General features: G+C 39.5%; 1 protein-coding gene across 1 annotated transcript; it reads right to left on the reverse strand.

Moving 5' to 3' along the window:
• Positions 1 to 1290: 1290 nt before the first annotated feature.
• Positions 1291 to 5335, reverse strand: LOC108549050 (protein bowel). The gene is given in 4 exon segments (XM_017902263.1): positions 1291 to 2152; positions 2523 to 2690; positions 2692 to 3268; positions 5251 to 5335. Coding segments are annotated over 3 exon segments (1596 nt in total). The 5' UTR covers positions 3258 to 3268; positions 5251 to 5335.
• Between the last annotated feature and the right edge of the window lie 11440 nt (positions 5336 to 16775).

Below are 16775 nucleotides of genomic sequence, written 5' to 3' on the forward strand. Positions count from 1 at the left end.
ATAGTTCTATATACACGAAAGTGCTCTCAGTGCACTAATACAATAAATTTTTGTCAAAGTTAACGCTCTCAACCTCTTCACGTTGTACTTTTCTTAAGGGTCCATTTTCCTTTTCTCGTTTCTCCCTTATCGAATATAAAAATACAGCCATGTATAAACTATAGATAGAAATTTTCTTTAATTGCCAGCGAGACTTAAAATCGTGTCTGACAGTGGTAAAAATATCGTCACGACTCTTCCATCACGTTTTCGATCACGTTTCACACGCGAAGAAAGAAGAAAGAATAAATATTGTCAGTTTGAAAAATAGATATTGTCATTTCGATATTGTAATTTGTCTACGATCAATGAAGATCAAGATAGAAATGTATTTACTAGCAACTTCTTCATAATTTCTTTCCATCCCCCCCTCCCCCCATATAATTTCCCTGGTCATAGAAAATCGATAACTCGATAAATTTCTAATAGTTTCTCTAACACATCGATATGTACAACAATCATAAATGCTCTTCTCGTAAACACTGTCGATAACAATAAAAATACAATAAACGTTACACCTAGCATTTTAATACAATATTTATCAGCTAATTTGTCATTCGAGTACTTAACAATTAAAATAATTAGACACTTAACAATTAAGATAATGTTGAGTTAAATTTGCGATAAAGGAAGATAATACAATTTATACATCGTCAGTTCGATAAACTAAACAATACCACAGTCTATAACAATGCTATCAAAATCCTCGATCTCTGACAAACTCCTGCTGACAGGAAGATATAGCTAACTGCTGTACAATGCTCCAAGATCGACTACAAGACGATCACTCGACGTTCGTGACGATATTTCTACCATGGCAGAACGACTCTCATCATTTGGCATGTTTCATTTTCTATAAGTACCACATAAAAGGTCAGGAGTCCAAGCTGGCGTAGGCCCACTAAATTGGTCCCAATTACCAGTCAACGAGACGACTCGGGGAACCTCGTCAAAGGCCAGATCGATGCCCAATTGTCCAAAACAAAGGCCTACGTCGATCAACACGATCAAACGTGAGCCTACGCCACCTGGAATCCCCATTGAACCACCCTAACACAAGAACTTTCTCTTCCAGCACTTCGTTGCCGTTCAAATAGAAAAATACTCTCCAAGAAAAAATAGATCCCATCACTTCAACCATATCCAAATGACGTCCATGACGATTCCACTTGCGAGCAAAAGAAAACAGTCTCCTCCTCGACCCAGTTTCACAGCAGACGATCGTTTGGCATTCACCACTGACCACCCCTTCTACCGACGCATTATGTCCGCTATAGTGAAGCCCTGTCTGGCTGGGGCAGGTCTAGGAGGCGGTGGTGGCTGCGGGGTGGGCGCCCTCAGGGGTCTGGACACCTCTTCTTCTCTCTCTCTGTCACGTTCTCTCTCCCTGCTCTGTTCGATCTCGCGTTCCCTCTCTCGCTCCCTCTCGCGTTCCTGCAGCTCGAGAAGCACCCTCGAGGGTCCAGGCGAGCCGATTCTTCGTCTGTACGAAGTCAGGATTAATGGCGGCGGGGGTGGCAGGGCCCCTGGTGGGTTCTGAGTGACCGAGTGGCCACCGTTTCCACCACTGGTCACTGTGGAGGGCTTCACCGCTGGCAATAGGTCTCTTCTGATCTGTAGCTGAGGTCTCTGGGGTAGAGAGGACGCGGACGCTGCCGTTGGGGGCGGCTGAGGTGGTCCGGATGAGGCTTGAGGTGGGTAGGACGTGTTCGTCGTGGATGTCGGTAAGGAAGAGTTCGTCGTTGACGCGGACGTCGATGACGACGAGCCAGTGTCCGGACAATCTTCTTCCGGGCTGTCGTCGTCCCTGAGGGCCTCTTCCAGTGCTTCCGGTGGCACGTCGCCTACTGCGTGCGTCAACGCGTGCCTCCTCAGGTCGCAGTTCCTGCGAAAGACTTTGCCACAGGAGGTACACTCGTAGGGTTTGTGATCTGTGTGGGTGAGGAGGTGGGTTTTCAGGTTACTGCGCTGGTTGAAGCTTCGCGCGCAGACGGGACACTTGTGGGGGGACTCTTCCATGTGAAGGATCTTGTGCACGGCCAGGGTGCGGCTCTGACAGAAACCCTTGCCGCACTCGCCGCATTTGAAGGGCTTCTCTTTACTGTGGATGTACCTGCAATGAGCATAGGGTGGGTTTAGTTGCATCTCGCGTTAGTAGGGTGTTCTAAGTGTTGAATATTGGAATAGAAGACTCGAGTACTGAATTGTGATACGGTATTAACCCTTTATACCTATGAACGAGGTACCTAGAGCGATGTCAATTTATTGCGGATCTCTTATACAAAGACTTACAATCAAAGATATTTTATCACAGATATTCTACTCGTTGTCGAAAGTACTGGTCCATAAATCCTATTAAATCGGAGCAATAAAATCCCTAACCTAACTTTCTCACAATCCTCCTCGCATAACTTTCTCATAAATCTCTAACCTGACTTTCTCACAATTAACCTGGTTGTACGTAAAATGGAAAAGAGAATTACCTATGATCTCGAAGGTGATCCTGTCTTCTGAAAGCCTTGCCGCAGATGTCACACGAGTACGGCCTCTCATCCGTGTGTGTTCTCTCGTGAATCAACAAATTGTACGACTTTGTGAACTGACGATTACAGAATTTACAGATGAACTGCTTCTTAGGCCTGGACGCTCTAGGGTCCACCAGGTGGATAGAGAGCCGAGCCACCAGGAAATGGACCAGCAAAGACTGGGTAACCGGGTGGTGGTTCCAGGAGAGGCGGTGGAGGAAGCAAAAGAGCCCTCGCGGCTAACTCCTTCCTCTTATCCGCCATCATAGCCATAATTTCGTAACTGGACGAGGACTTCCTCGCGACGGATGGCTCTGTGCCGACCTCGTGGTCCGGATTCGACGTGGTCGATGAGGACGGCGGTGGCCCCGGCAGGTGGGGATGCATGTCGCCTGGGTATGGCGCCAGATGTAGCCTCGAAGGCACCACGGGTACGAACGCGGACGATTCGCGGTGATGAGGGTGGCCGAGACCAGCCACCAGGCCATGTCGATGATGGTGATAAGCGGCCAGGGCACTTGACGGGTCGAAACCCCTCGAGGTCGACTGTGCCGCTGATCCTGACGATGATGCACTCGCTGAAGAAGGAGCCGACCTTGGTGACGGCCCAAGGCCCAGGTCTCGACCTCTGCTCGTCTCCTCCGAGACCGTGGCCGAGGCCGAGGCCGACGACGCCACGATGTCCGTCGGCATACCGATGACACCTGCAATGAAAACCAACCCTGCTGCTGATCCTTGACTAGCTTACGTTACGCGTGGGTTATTGTTGCCGAGGTTGCTGGAAATGGGAGAGGGCAGTTTCTTGACCTGCTAGGCTAGATTTATGTTTAAGGTGAGAAGGGTAGCGAATGGAGATAGGGGTGGAGAAGTAACGACGGTTCTATTTATGGTATTGTATGGCTTCCTGTTATTGCAGGTAGCTTATTGGTTCTAATTTAATTATGGCCTGGGTTTTGTTTGGTGGAGATAATTTGATGAGAATGGTTTCGGGTGAGACACAACACGAAAATAAGCAGTGTTTTGATCGATTTTTATAGTCTCAGTTTGTTTTGTTTTAGACAGTTTATAATAAGAATGGAGATTAATGCATACAAGTTCTGTTGGTTTAAGTTTGAAACACGTTTGATGTTCATTTGAGCACCTTATTATTGTGTATTGTTGTAGATTTCTTCTTCCCTTCTGAGATATTAATATCAGTACGAATTGCAGATATTTAATTGTTTATGAGAGACACTATTTTCTATAACATTTTACACAAATTGTACTACTTTCTGATTAATTAACAATGCTTCTTAACAATAAGAATGTATCCCAATATTGTATTTTGTTCATTAATGACACGATAACAATTTAAATTTTCCAAATTTAATTTTGTATGTTTATCGAACTACACATTCGAAAATTAAATATTTATATTAGCATGCTTTATCTTTCCAGATAAATTTCAGTAATCTAAGCAATTTCTTATTCGCCTCCATCTGTTTGTTATTCATTCTTATCTTCATTTTCAACGTATTAACATTTTTACTAACGTTCTATAACGTTAAATTCGCAAGATTAATTCGCGAGTACTTTCAAGTAACGGCAAGTAATGCAGCCAAATATTTTTATTTCCGTTCCATGTTCCTGATAAGATAAAGTTTTTACTATATATAACGTTTACTCCGAAACAAATGATTCAGACTTTCTCAAAAGGACAGCAGTACTTCGAAACGACAAGTTCTAAAATGACTTTCACGTTGTTGCAAAATGGTAACGTGTACTTTGATTACGAAATGCCTTGGAATCGCGATTCAAGGACTTTAGGTGCGTTTATTACGTTTCTTTCTCTCAACTCCCCAAATCTGCTCTTTCCTATATCATTGAATGAAAAGTAACTAATAAATTACAATTGCCGTATCTCGAATACATTCGCATATATGCGCATTATCATCGATAATCGTTCGTTTGAAATTAAGTACAGGAATCCACGTGACAAGGTTAAGTGTAAACCACGTTAAACATATCCGCCATCTTGCTATTCGTCTGTGACTCCCATTAAACATCGATACGCATTGCTCCTATATCTCGCGATACTATACATTATCATAACAAACACCCGCTCGATACCATTATCATAAATTTTGATCAATAATCCCCTCTTATAACACGTTTCGACTAAATCCAAAATTCTTCCAACGAATTAGACAACAATTAGGCAAAAAGCAATCTTCCTCGAGCAACAAACTCGATTCGCCGTTCTACGGGGACGAAACTGTGAGAAAAACACGGGGACGAAATCTCGCAAGCAACATCTCATTCACGATAATTCGTGGAACGTTTATATCCGGGCATATAAAACAAAAGGTCTGGGAGCTACAGCCACGGCTAATTGCTCATCACGGCGGAATGAGAAACAAGACTCTATCGCGTATCGCGTTTCCCAGACAATTGTGCGATAATACGTGGAACCCGCTCCCGTTTGCCAGCCGCGTGCGTTCCACGAACGTGAACTGGTTATCTCGAGTCGAGCACACCTGCCAACATGGCTTCCGCGGACCCAGCGGTCACGGCTAGTCCTAGCGGCCATGTTGGAATCGCCAATGCCCACAGGAATGCAACGGACGTGAACCACAGCTCGTCCGTCTCCATCCACCCATCGGTCATCCGAACCAGACCAAAGCCTACGTCCTAGAAACAAGCTCACCAGGGAAACGTCGGCCGAGAACACTTCCCGATCTCGCGTTTACTCTCCGCCAATGGTCCACCGTCGCATCTCCGCCCGAGACGTGTGATCCTGTCCAGCGTTCGCTGGCGGAAGCATTCGTCGCGACACCAGGATCACCTACATCGAGTCACTGGCACGTACGCCGCTGCTCATTCCTCCGTCGCTTTATCGGGAAACCATCCGCGAGCACCCACGTAAGCACACACACACACACACAAACACACACACAGGGATCCGCACTAGCAACACACTGTGAACACTGAGTTGGTAGGGGCACACGATTTCGGCCACGAATCCCAGGCCGACGCACCTCCTTCTAGATACTCGCGGACCGACACTTCTCTTCCGGGATGGCGATCACGCGGAATCACGGTGGAAAAAGGGCGACGAGATACAACCGCGTAGCCGCAGACGCAGCACGTCCCTTCTTTCTCGGTCGTGGACACGAAGGAGCGCGCGGTTTACTGCGTGTTGGACGCCGCCAGGTAGGCTACCTCGGCGCACACCCACGCAGCCGAGGCACACGCATGGTCCACACGCACGCGGCACACAAGTAACCGGCCACGACTTGCCTGGGAGTCTTTCCGTTCGGCTGCCGCTAGTAGCGCTGCTGCTGGATGCTGTGCGCCGACTGCCTCGCTCCTCACCGGCGGTGCGACAGAGTCCGATGGAACCGGCCAATGGGAGTCCAACCGAGACGCAGGAGAACCTGGAGCAGGCCCTAGCGATGGGACCGACTCCCTTCCACGCAAGAACTCCGCTGGAACAATCTACTACTTCGCACGAGGTTCAATCTTGCATCTTGGATGGAGCTGAACGATGCTTGCATAAATCTGTGGTTACGAGGAATCGCATAGTCTGGCAAACTCGAGAGCCAACTGTGTTACGATATAATTGGCTAGTTGCTTACTTTATACTTCCATGTGAGGATTCTTAAAATCGGTGTCTTAACTTTGTGTTGTATTATTTTGTATGTACTATAATTAGTATATTATGGCTTTCCTTTTTTTATGGGAGCATTTTAGAGACTTTTAGTTTCCATTTGGGGCCCAGTGGTCAGGCACAGTGCTGATCCGATCTGACACCAGTTTTGGAAGCATATACAAGCAGTCACGTGTGTCGCATTTATGGCAGGGTTAAGGGATGAAGCAATAAATTGAAACTTAGGCGTGACATCGGTATCTAAAGACTGTAGTCATAGTAGCGTCTTTAGGGTCACATTAGTGTCCACGGTGTCAGCAGCAGGGTTAATTTAAATGGAAAGCAAGCGGGGCTGCAGAAATACGGGAGTGATTTTACTCCAACAGGCATGGACAAGCGTGCGAGAGTGTATTTGCATAGTCTATGTACGGGTTGAATTTCATTTGCATGAAAATTTAAATTGGACATGCAAATAAGAGTTGGAGCAATGTAGGAACGTTGGTTCAACAGGGGATTTAAGGAACGACACGGTGGTCGCATTAACGTTTACAACTTGCACGGTCGAGACGTCGTTAATACGTTGTGATAAAATCAGATAAGTAACGGGAATACTAAAGATAACAATTGGTTAAATCATTAAATACATAAACGTACGTAACATTTGTACCAAGCTGCAACGCAACTATAATGTGTATTTTGTGATTCAAAACACATTTCGGGATATTCTTAAATTCACCTGGCTACCTAGCTATAAAATGGTCAATATCATTTTTCCTGTATGAACATTCCACTATGTAGATATTAAAATCACTAGGAAAAAGTCCCAAGTCCCTAGGATAAAAATACAGGAATATTACCAATAGATAATCTTTTCCAAATTATGAAAATTATTTCGTTATATAAATTTTATTTCATTTATATAAATTCATTAACTTCGGTTATTAACTACCACGTGATTAAGGCTACTGTCCACACCGGAAGATTGCATTCGCACTCGCGATATTCGAAAAGTTGCAGCGATCCATCACAATCGATCGCACCCCGCACAGGGCGCAATCAATTTCACAGCAGTTTTGTTTCCTGCAACCTCCGAGCTGCGCACTGTGTCGAATCCATCGCTAACAGAGACGTAGAGCAAAGGGGGCCAGGAACGAGGGAGGGAGATCCACGGGTATCCTATCTACCAGTGCCTACGACGCGATGCCGCGCAGGTTGAACGCAGGAGGTTTAGGTAGGGACGTGGTATGAGGAACAGGTGCGTAATAGTAAGGTTCGGTGCCCCCCTGATCGATAAACACCGATCTGCTTCGAATCCCTCTCCTCTATCCACGACCCGTCTACTCTCCTCCGATCCTTCGAAATTCCGCTCAGGACATGTCTCGTCTATGCTCGAACCGAATCGTCTCGAATTCCCCCGAATAATTCACCGAGGTACTTACACACCTGGTCAGTCCATCCAGAAGCAATGGACCGAACCTCCGCGCGTTTCCACTTCGCCTGTACCCCGAACGGCAAGCCAGGGAAGCAAGGATAAATCTGAGTGGAACAGTCACGAACGTCGATTGTCTACGAGAAAAATGGCGGATCGTGGATGAGACGTGAGACACGATGGAAACGCGATGTTCGTAGGAGCGTTACGGAAGGTAAAAAATCGTGGGGCAGGTTGTAAGTCCACCTGTAGGAAACTCGTGCGGCGCCGGCACTGAAGAAGGAGATCGGTTGTTGGTGGGCGGGAAGGGGAGAGGCCAGCGGCCAGAGGCACTCAGAGAGATCGAGCCTCGATCTTTCCTCTTCTTCTTCCTCTGCCCGGTACCCGGTGTCTCTGTCCATCGTTCCGCGGGTCTGTGTCCAGTCCATCCCTCTCCCTCACGGGCAGAGAGACCCTGTTCTTTTTCTTTCTTTCCGTCTCTTTTCTGCTGGCAGCAGCCGCCGACGCCCAGCCGGTTTTACACCGGCGGATCGATCCAATCGAGTGTCTCGGAGGAACGAGGCTGGTTCTAGTTCATGGATCGTGGATTTCGCTCCACTTGCCTAGAACAACCGGCGTAATTGTTCGTCTGCCCTGGTCCCGGGGGATTTGCTCGCGCCACGATCGCCGCGCCACGCTTCCTCGTGTGGCCAATCGAACGGTGAGCGAAGCGCGGAGATCACGGCAACCGGCTATGCGCTTGTGTACAGACGTGGCACGAGGACCCCGTTCTTTCGTTTCGTTTTGGTTCGCCTTCGTTTCGTTACAGTGGCTACGCGAACTGTCGCGATTCTTCTTTCCACACGGGGTCGCCGTGATTCTTTTGCAACGCTTTCCAATGGTCTCTCGTGTATTTTCTTTAGCAGAAGATTCTTCCTTGCACCGTGAGCGTCGTTACTTTAATTCGCTTTTGAATGGCCTCTGGTGTATTTTCTTCGGGAGAAGATTCTTCTTTGCACGGGGTCCCGTCGTTTCTTTAATTCGCTACCGACTGGTCCCTGGTGTACTTCCTTTGGAAGAAAATTTTTCTTTCGAACAGGTCGCGTCGTTTCTTTAATCTGGTTCCGAATGATCTTTGGTCTTTGGTGTACTTTCTTCGGCAGGAGATTCACCTTTCGATGGAGTCGTGCTGCTATTTTTGAATTGCTTTGCAATTATTTTTGGTGTATTTCTTTCCGTAGATTCTTGTTTCCATGGGGTGCATCGTTTCTTCTAGAATGGTATCGAATGGTCTTTGATATATTTTCTTCAAGAGAAGATTTTTATTTTAACGAAGTTCTGTTGCTATTTTTGAATTGCTATACAATTATTTTTGGTGTGTTTCTTTCTGTAGATTCTTCTCTTCATGGAGTGCATCGTTTCTTCTAGAATAGTATCGAATGATCTTCGATATATTTTCCTCAATAGAAGATTCTTGTTTCGACGAAGTTCTGTTGCTATTTTTGAATTGCTATGCAATTATTTTTGGTGTATTTCCTTCTATAGAAGATTCTTGTTTCCATGTGGTGCATCATTTCTTCTGGAATAATGTCGAATAGTCTTTGATGTATTTTCTTCAAGAGAAAATTCTTCTTTCGATGAAATCCTGTTGCTATTTTTGAATTGCTTTGCAATTATTTTTGGTGTATTTCCTTCTGTAGCAGATTCTTGTTTCCATGGGGTGCGTCATTTCTTTTGAAATAATGTCGAATGATGTCTCATGTATTTTCTTCAGGAAAAGATTCTTCTTTCCAGAAAGTAACGTCGTTCCTTTAATTCTTCATAGAATGGTTTTTGGTATACTTTCTTCGGAAGAAAATTCTTCTTTCGATGGAATCGTGTTACTATCTTTAAACGGCTTTCCAATTATCTTTGGTGTATTTTCTGCTGCAGAAGATTCTTGTTTTCATGGTATAACGTCGTTTCCTTTGCAAAGGCTTCGAATAGTCTCTGGTGCATTTCCTTCGGGAGAAGATTCTCCTTTCGATGGAGTCGTGTTGCTTTCTTCGGAATGGTTTCCATTTGCCTTTGGTGTATTTTCATCTGTAGAAGACTCTTCTTTCAATAGACGTATGTTGTTTCTCCTTGATCAGTTTCAACTGATTTCTAGTAGATTTTCTTCCGAAGATGATTGCTTTCTCGACGTAGTCGTGTTGTTTTCTTTGAATTTCTGACGTATTTTTTTCCGAAAAAGAGTCTCCTGAGGAAAGAAAATGGTAGCAGATAGACGGTTGTTGATATGAATTTGCTGGAGTATGTGCATGGCTTTGTAAATTGGATATTAACCTCTTCGTTGTATAGCTGCGGGTTTGTCGGTTAAAGTTTTATGGAGATTGTTTTATGTCGGTGATCTCTTTTACAAGGATAAAGTAGTTAGGGTAATGATGTACATCGAGCAATTTTGACGTGGCTGTTGGGGAGAAACTAATACCATTTGATGCGATATGGATCGTAATTATGTATGTAATGATAAGTATTTGGATGGAGTTCGTGTAATGAGACATAATTGCAAGGAAATTTGAGGTTAGTTATTATGGGATTTTCAGGCAGCATGTTTATGAAGATGTCTGTAGATTTTGGTAACATCGAGTAACGTTTCTCTCTGATTTGACGTATCTACACATACAATTAGTGACAAAAGGTAAAGAACAAGATAATTCTTTGCCTTCTAAAATATGTACATTATTATTTCAAATTTATTATTTTAATATTTTGTTTTATTATTGTTATTACTTTATTATTATTATCATTATTTTTATTATTAGTGTATTATTTTATTATTATCATCATTATCCTTATTATTAGTTTATTATTTTATTATTATCATCGTCAGTATTTTTATTATTTTATTTTCTTCTTATTATTATTTTATTATTACCATCGTTATCTTTATTATTATTTTATTATTAATGGGGTGCGTCATTTCTTTTGAAATAATGTCGAATGATGTCTCATGTATTTTCTTCAGGAAAAGATTCTTCTTTCCAGAAAGTAACGTCGTTCCTTTAATTCTTCATAGAATGGTTTTTGGTATACTTTCTTCGGAAGAAAATTCTTCTTTCGATGGAATCGTGTTACTATCTTTAAACGGCTTTCCAATTATCTTTGGTGTATTTTCTGCTGCAGAAGATTCTTGTTTTCATGGTATAACGTCGTTTCCTTTGCAAAGGCTTCGAATAGTCTCTGGTGCATTTCCTTCGGGAGAAGATTCTCCTTTCGATGGAGTCGTGTTGCTTTCTTCGGAATGGTTTCCATTTGCCTTTGGTGTATTTTCATCTGTAGAAGACTCTTCTTTCAATAGACGTATGTTGTTTCTCCTTGATCAGTTTCAACTGATTTCTAGTAGATTTTCTTCCGAAGATGATTGCTTTCTCGACGTAGTCGTGTTGTTTTCTTTGAATTTCTGACGTATTTTTTTCCGAAAAAGAGTCTCCTGAGGAAAGAAAATGGTAGCAGATAGACGGTTGTTGATACGAATTTGCTGGAGTATGTGCTTGGCTTTGTAAATTGGATATTAACCTCTTCGTTGTATAGCTGCGGGTTTGTCGGTTAAAGTTTTATGGAGATTGTTTTATGTCGGTGATCTCTTTTACAAGGATAAAGTAGTTAGGGTAATGATGTACATCGAGCAATTTTGACGTGGCTGTTGGGGAGAAACTAATACCATTTGATGCGATATGGATCGTAATTATGTATGTAATGATAAGTATTTGGATGGAGTTCGTGTAATGAGACATAATTGCAAGGAAATTTGAGGTTAGTTATTATGGGATTTTCAGGCAGCATGTTTATGAAGATGTCTGTAGATTTTGGTAACATCGAGTAACGTTTCTCTCTGATTTGACGTATCTACACATACAATTAGTGACAAAAGGTAAAGAACAAGATAATTCTTTGCCTTCTAAAATATGTACATTATTATTTCAAATTTATTATTTTAATATTTTGTTTTATTATTGTTATTACTTTATTATTATTATCATTATTTTTATTATTAGTGTATTATTTTATTATTATCATCATTATCCTTATTATTAGTTTATTATTTTATTATTATCATCGTCAGTATTTTTATTATTTTATTTTCTTCTTATTATTATTTTATTATTACCATCGTTATCTTTATTATTATTTTATTATTATTAAAATGGGTTTTATGCAAAGTATTTAAAAAAATTTGTTTATTAATGTATGAGATGTTATCTCTTTATCCTAATAGAAAAATAATATAAAATAATAATCTAATATAAAAGATGAAAATTCTCAAACGATTATGCATGTGTTCCTTTTGTCAATGAGTGTATTCAATAAGAAATCATTCATTCATTATCACTAATTATTAATTGATTAATTAGATCAAAATAATTCGATCAATGATTCCCTTAGGTAAAGGTGTAATAAAAATTTTCAATTTCCATTAATCTGTACGAGTTAAATTACAAGTGAAAATTGTATATTAAGCGACACTACTACCTCACTCATCGATATTCAAAATTGAAAATATCAATCAGGAAATTCCACTGATGCACACGTGTTCCAATGCGTGATTACAGAATCTTGCGTTGCTTAAGTGCAGTTCGATGATCGTGTCTTTCTGCAGAAGCTCGTTTATCTAATCGCGATACGAAGAAGAAATTGCTATATACCACGTGATATCTTGTAACATAAATGTGTTTTGAATTTTTTTGGACGATAGCAAGTTTACCAGCCGAAGTAGACATTTTACAGTTACCCGAGAGATCATCCTTCACGATATTCGCTCAGAAACTCGAGAGTCAATAATTGAATAAGAAATGAAGGAATATTATTTTCTCGGGTAGTAGCTCGAAGATGAATATTATTAGCGACTTCCTGTTCATATCCCTAAGTAATATCGCACTTTTCCTCATTTCATCCTATTGTACGTGAATTATGAACGAGAAGACAAAATTTTTAAGGAAAGAAATTTATAGAAATATTTTATAGTGCAATTATATAGTATTTTTAATTTTTATATTTCATTCGAATTCTAAAATTTTATACTATCAAACAATAGCGATACCAATATAGTGTAACCCTTTCCACTCGAGAGGGCACCTTCAATTACCATTTAATAAAATTTTGAAGATATTAACCCTTTGCGCTCTACGATCTTTTGGCCAAAGAAGGATAGGAGTTCAAAGATTTTCTGCTAGAAAGCAGACGATATTTTTCTAAGCGAGAATAAGAAATCGTATGATAATTAACACGTAGAATTATTTGACATCGATACCTCGCACACCGTTACGTTATCTGAAATTTGACATATTTATGAATATCGAGCTTCGAAATTTTATCAAATGGGGACTGAAAGAAGCCTTTCGAGTGCAAAGGGTTAATTAATATATCAAGTTTAAGATAATATAACAGTATGACAAGTATTGAAATCGAATAATTCTACGTGTTAATTATTATACGATTTTTTATTTACTGCTGAAGAAAATATTGCTAGCTTTAAAGCAGAAAATCTTTGAATTTCTATAATTTAGCGAAAAAATCGTCGAGTATATTGCAATTTTTAAATGAACAAAATTAATTTCATAAAGTTTGACAGGGTATTTATTAATAATATTCATTTATTAATAAATTAATAACAAAATCATGCTTTATTTTTAAAGCAAAATGAAGTATAATATATCCCTCCCTAATTGGGATATATGTTTATAAAAGAATATAAAATTATTTTTATAGTAATTTTAATTACTACAATTGTGTAGTAGTAATTATGTTTGCACTAATTTGAATTACTACAATTAATTAGAAATTTTAACATTGTATTCATAAGTAAATTCTTTTCTTATTTTGAAATAGGTTAATTAAAATCATATACTGTATTTAGATAACTTCTTGGTATTCTGAGTTATTCAGTGGTCAGTTTTATAGCAGAAATTTTTTGAATTTTTACTCTTCTCTATGCAAAAAGTCGTCTAGTGCAAAAGGTTAACACTCGAGAGACGACTCTCAGTCACCATTTAATCAAACTCTAATTATCATTATTAATTAATACCTCGAACTTAAAATTGCCCAACAATGCGTGGAATATCGAGGTAAAATAATTCCACGTCTTACAATTAATTTGCTCTTCTTATTTAGCGTTTTGAAAATATTGTCGACTTTATGGCAGAAAGTTTCCGAATTACTATGTTCTGTAACGAAAAGATCACCAATGCAAAGGATTAATTGACAAATAACTTCCTACGTAATGCAAATTTCTATTCAAATTTGACAAGTATCACAATTTTAGAGAAACGAATGGCAACAATATGATTTAGTCGGAGGAAGAATTTCCATAATTTCCATAAAAAATATTTATCAATTTTGCAATTGCTATAGCCTTATCGAATATCAAGGATACCAACATAATCCAGTTGAAAAATCGCCTGATTAATTTCACTTCTTACGCAAGGAGAATTTCCAATCAGACGCGGCCTCGGCATTACTCATGCAACGATCGACTTCGTGGCTTTCGTATTCGGGTTATCAAAATAGAAAAATAATATAAAATAATAATCTAATATAAAAGATGAAAATTCTCAAACGATTATGCATGTGTTCCTTTTGTCAATGAGTGTATTCAATAAGAAATCATTCATTCATTATCACTAATTATTAATTGATTAATTAGATCAAAATAATTCGATCAATGATTCCCTTAGGTAAAGGTGTAATAAAAATTTTCAATTTCCATTAATCTGTACGAGTTAAATTACAAGTGAAAATTGTATATTAAGCGACACTACTACCTCACTCATCGATATTCAAAATTGAAAATATCAATCAGGAAATTCCACTGATGCACACGTGTTCCAATGCGTGATTACAGAATCTTGCGTTGCTTAAGTGCAGTTCGATGATCGTGTCTTTCTGCAGAAGCTCGTTTATCTAATCGCGATACGAAGAAGAAATTGCTATATACCACGTGATATCTTGTAACATAAATGTGTTTTGAATTTTTTTGGACGATAGCAAGTTTACCAGCCGAAGTAGACATTTTACAGTTACCCGAGAGATCATCCTTCACGATATTCGCTCAGAAACTCGAGAGTCAATAATTGAATAAGAAATGAAGGAATATTATTTTCTCGGGTAGTAGCTCGAAGATGAATATTATTAGCGACTTCCTGTTCATATCCCTAAGTAATATCGCACTTTTCCTCATTTCATCCTATTGTACGTGAATTATGAACGAGAAGACAAAATTTTTAAGGAAAGAAATTTATAGAAATATTTTATAGTGCAATTATATAGTATTTTTAATTTTTATATTTCATTCGAATTCTAAAATTTTATACTATCAAACAATAGCGATACCAATATAGTGTAACCCTTTCCACTCGAGAGGGCACCTTCAATTACCATTTAATAAAATTTTGAAGATATTAACCCTTTGCGCTCTACGATCTTTTGGCCAAAGAAGGATAGGAGTTCAAAGATTTTCTGCTAGAAAGCAGACGATATTTTTCTAAGCGAGAATAAGAAATCGTATGATAATTAACACGTAGAATTATTTGACATCGATACCTCGCACACCGTTACGTTATCTGAAATTTGACATATTTATGAATATCGAGCTTCGAAATTTTATCAAATGGGGACTGAAAGAAGCCTTTCGAGTGCAAAGGGTTAATTAATATATCAAGTTTAAGATAATATAACAGTATGACAAGTATTGAAATCGAATAATTCTACGTGTTAATTATTATACGATTTTTTATTTACTGCTGAAGAAAATATTGCTAGCTTTAAAGCAGAAAATCTTTGAATTTCTATAATTTAGCGAAAAAATCGTCGAGTATATTGCAATTTTTAAATGAACAAAATTAATTTCATAAAGTTTGACAGGGTATTTATTAATAATATTCATTTATTAATAAATTAATAACAAAATCATGCTTTATTTTTAAAGCAAAATGAAGTATAATATATCCCTCCCTAATTGGGATATATGTTTATAAAAGAATATAAAATTATTTTTATAGTAATTTTAATTACTACAATTGTGTAGTAGTAATTATGTTTGCACTAATTTGAATTACTACAATTAATTAGAAATTTTAACATTGTATTCATAAGTAAATTCTTTTCTTATTTTGAAATAGGTTAATTAAAATCATATACTGTATTTAGATAACTTCTTGGTATTCTGAGTTATTCAGTGGTCAGTTTTATAGCAGAAATTTTTTGAATTTTTACTTTTCTCTATTCAAAAAGTCGTCTAGTGCAAAAGGTTAACACTCGAGAGACGACTCTCAGTCACCATTTAATCAAACTCTAATTATCATTATTAATTAATACCTCGAACTTAAAATTGCCCAACAATGCGTGGAATATCGAGGTAAAATAATTCCACGTCTTACAATTAATTTGCTCTTCTTATTTAGCGTTTTGAAAATATTGTCGACTTTATGGCAGAAAGTTTCCGAATTACTATGTTCTGTAACGAAAAGATCACCAATGCAAAGGATTAATTGACAAATAACTTCCTACGTAATGCAAATTTCTATTCAAATTTGACAAGTATCACAATTTTAGAGAAACGAATGGCAACAATATGATTTAGTCGGAGGAAGAATTTCCATAATTTCCATAAAAAATATTTATCAATTTTGCAATTGCTATAGCCTTATCGAATATCAAGGATACCAACATAATCCAGTTGAAAAATCGCCTGATTAATTTCACTTCTTACGCAAGGAGAATTTCCAATCAGACGCGGCCTCGGCATTACTCATGCAACGATCGACTTCGTGGCTTTCGTATTCGGGTTATCATCGGGTTTTCCTATTCACCTTGCTTTCTAGTCTGGGCAAAAATCGGCCTCGAAATCGGCTGGCAAACGCGGGCGTTCGCCAGTGGCGGATAGACGAGTCCCGTGTGGCCGATCGATAGATCGCCCATCGAGCGACCTCCTGGCATGAATATTAAGACAAATTTCTCGAATATCGGCCCGCTTGCCGTGCATCGACCAGCTCGCAGCGTGATCGAAGCCGTTCTCTCGCAGCGAACCAAGGAACAAACCCCCTATTGATGCACCGTCGATGTTCATCAACTATTTTAATGTCCCGTGAATTTCTGCTCCGTGCCACGGGAAAGCTGCCAATGATAAAAACTGACTACT

This window comes from Eufriesea mexicana, unplaced genomic scaffold (genome assembly GCF_001483705.2).
Source record: "Eufriesea mexicana isolate 0111107269 unplaced genomic scaffold, ASM148370v2 scaffold1801, whole genome shotgun sequence".
In the NCBI taxonomy this organism is placed as follows: domain Eukaryota; kingdom Metazoa; phylum Arthropoda; class Insecta; order Hymenoptera; family Apidae; genus Eufriesea; species Eufriesea mexicana.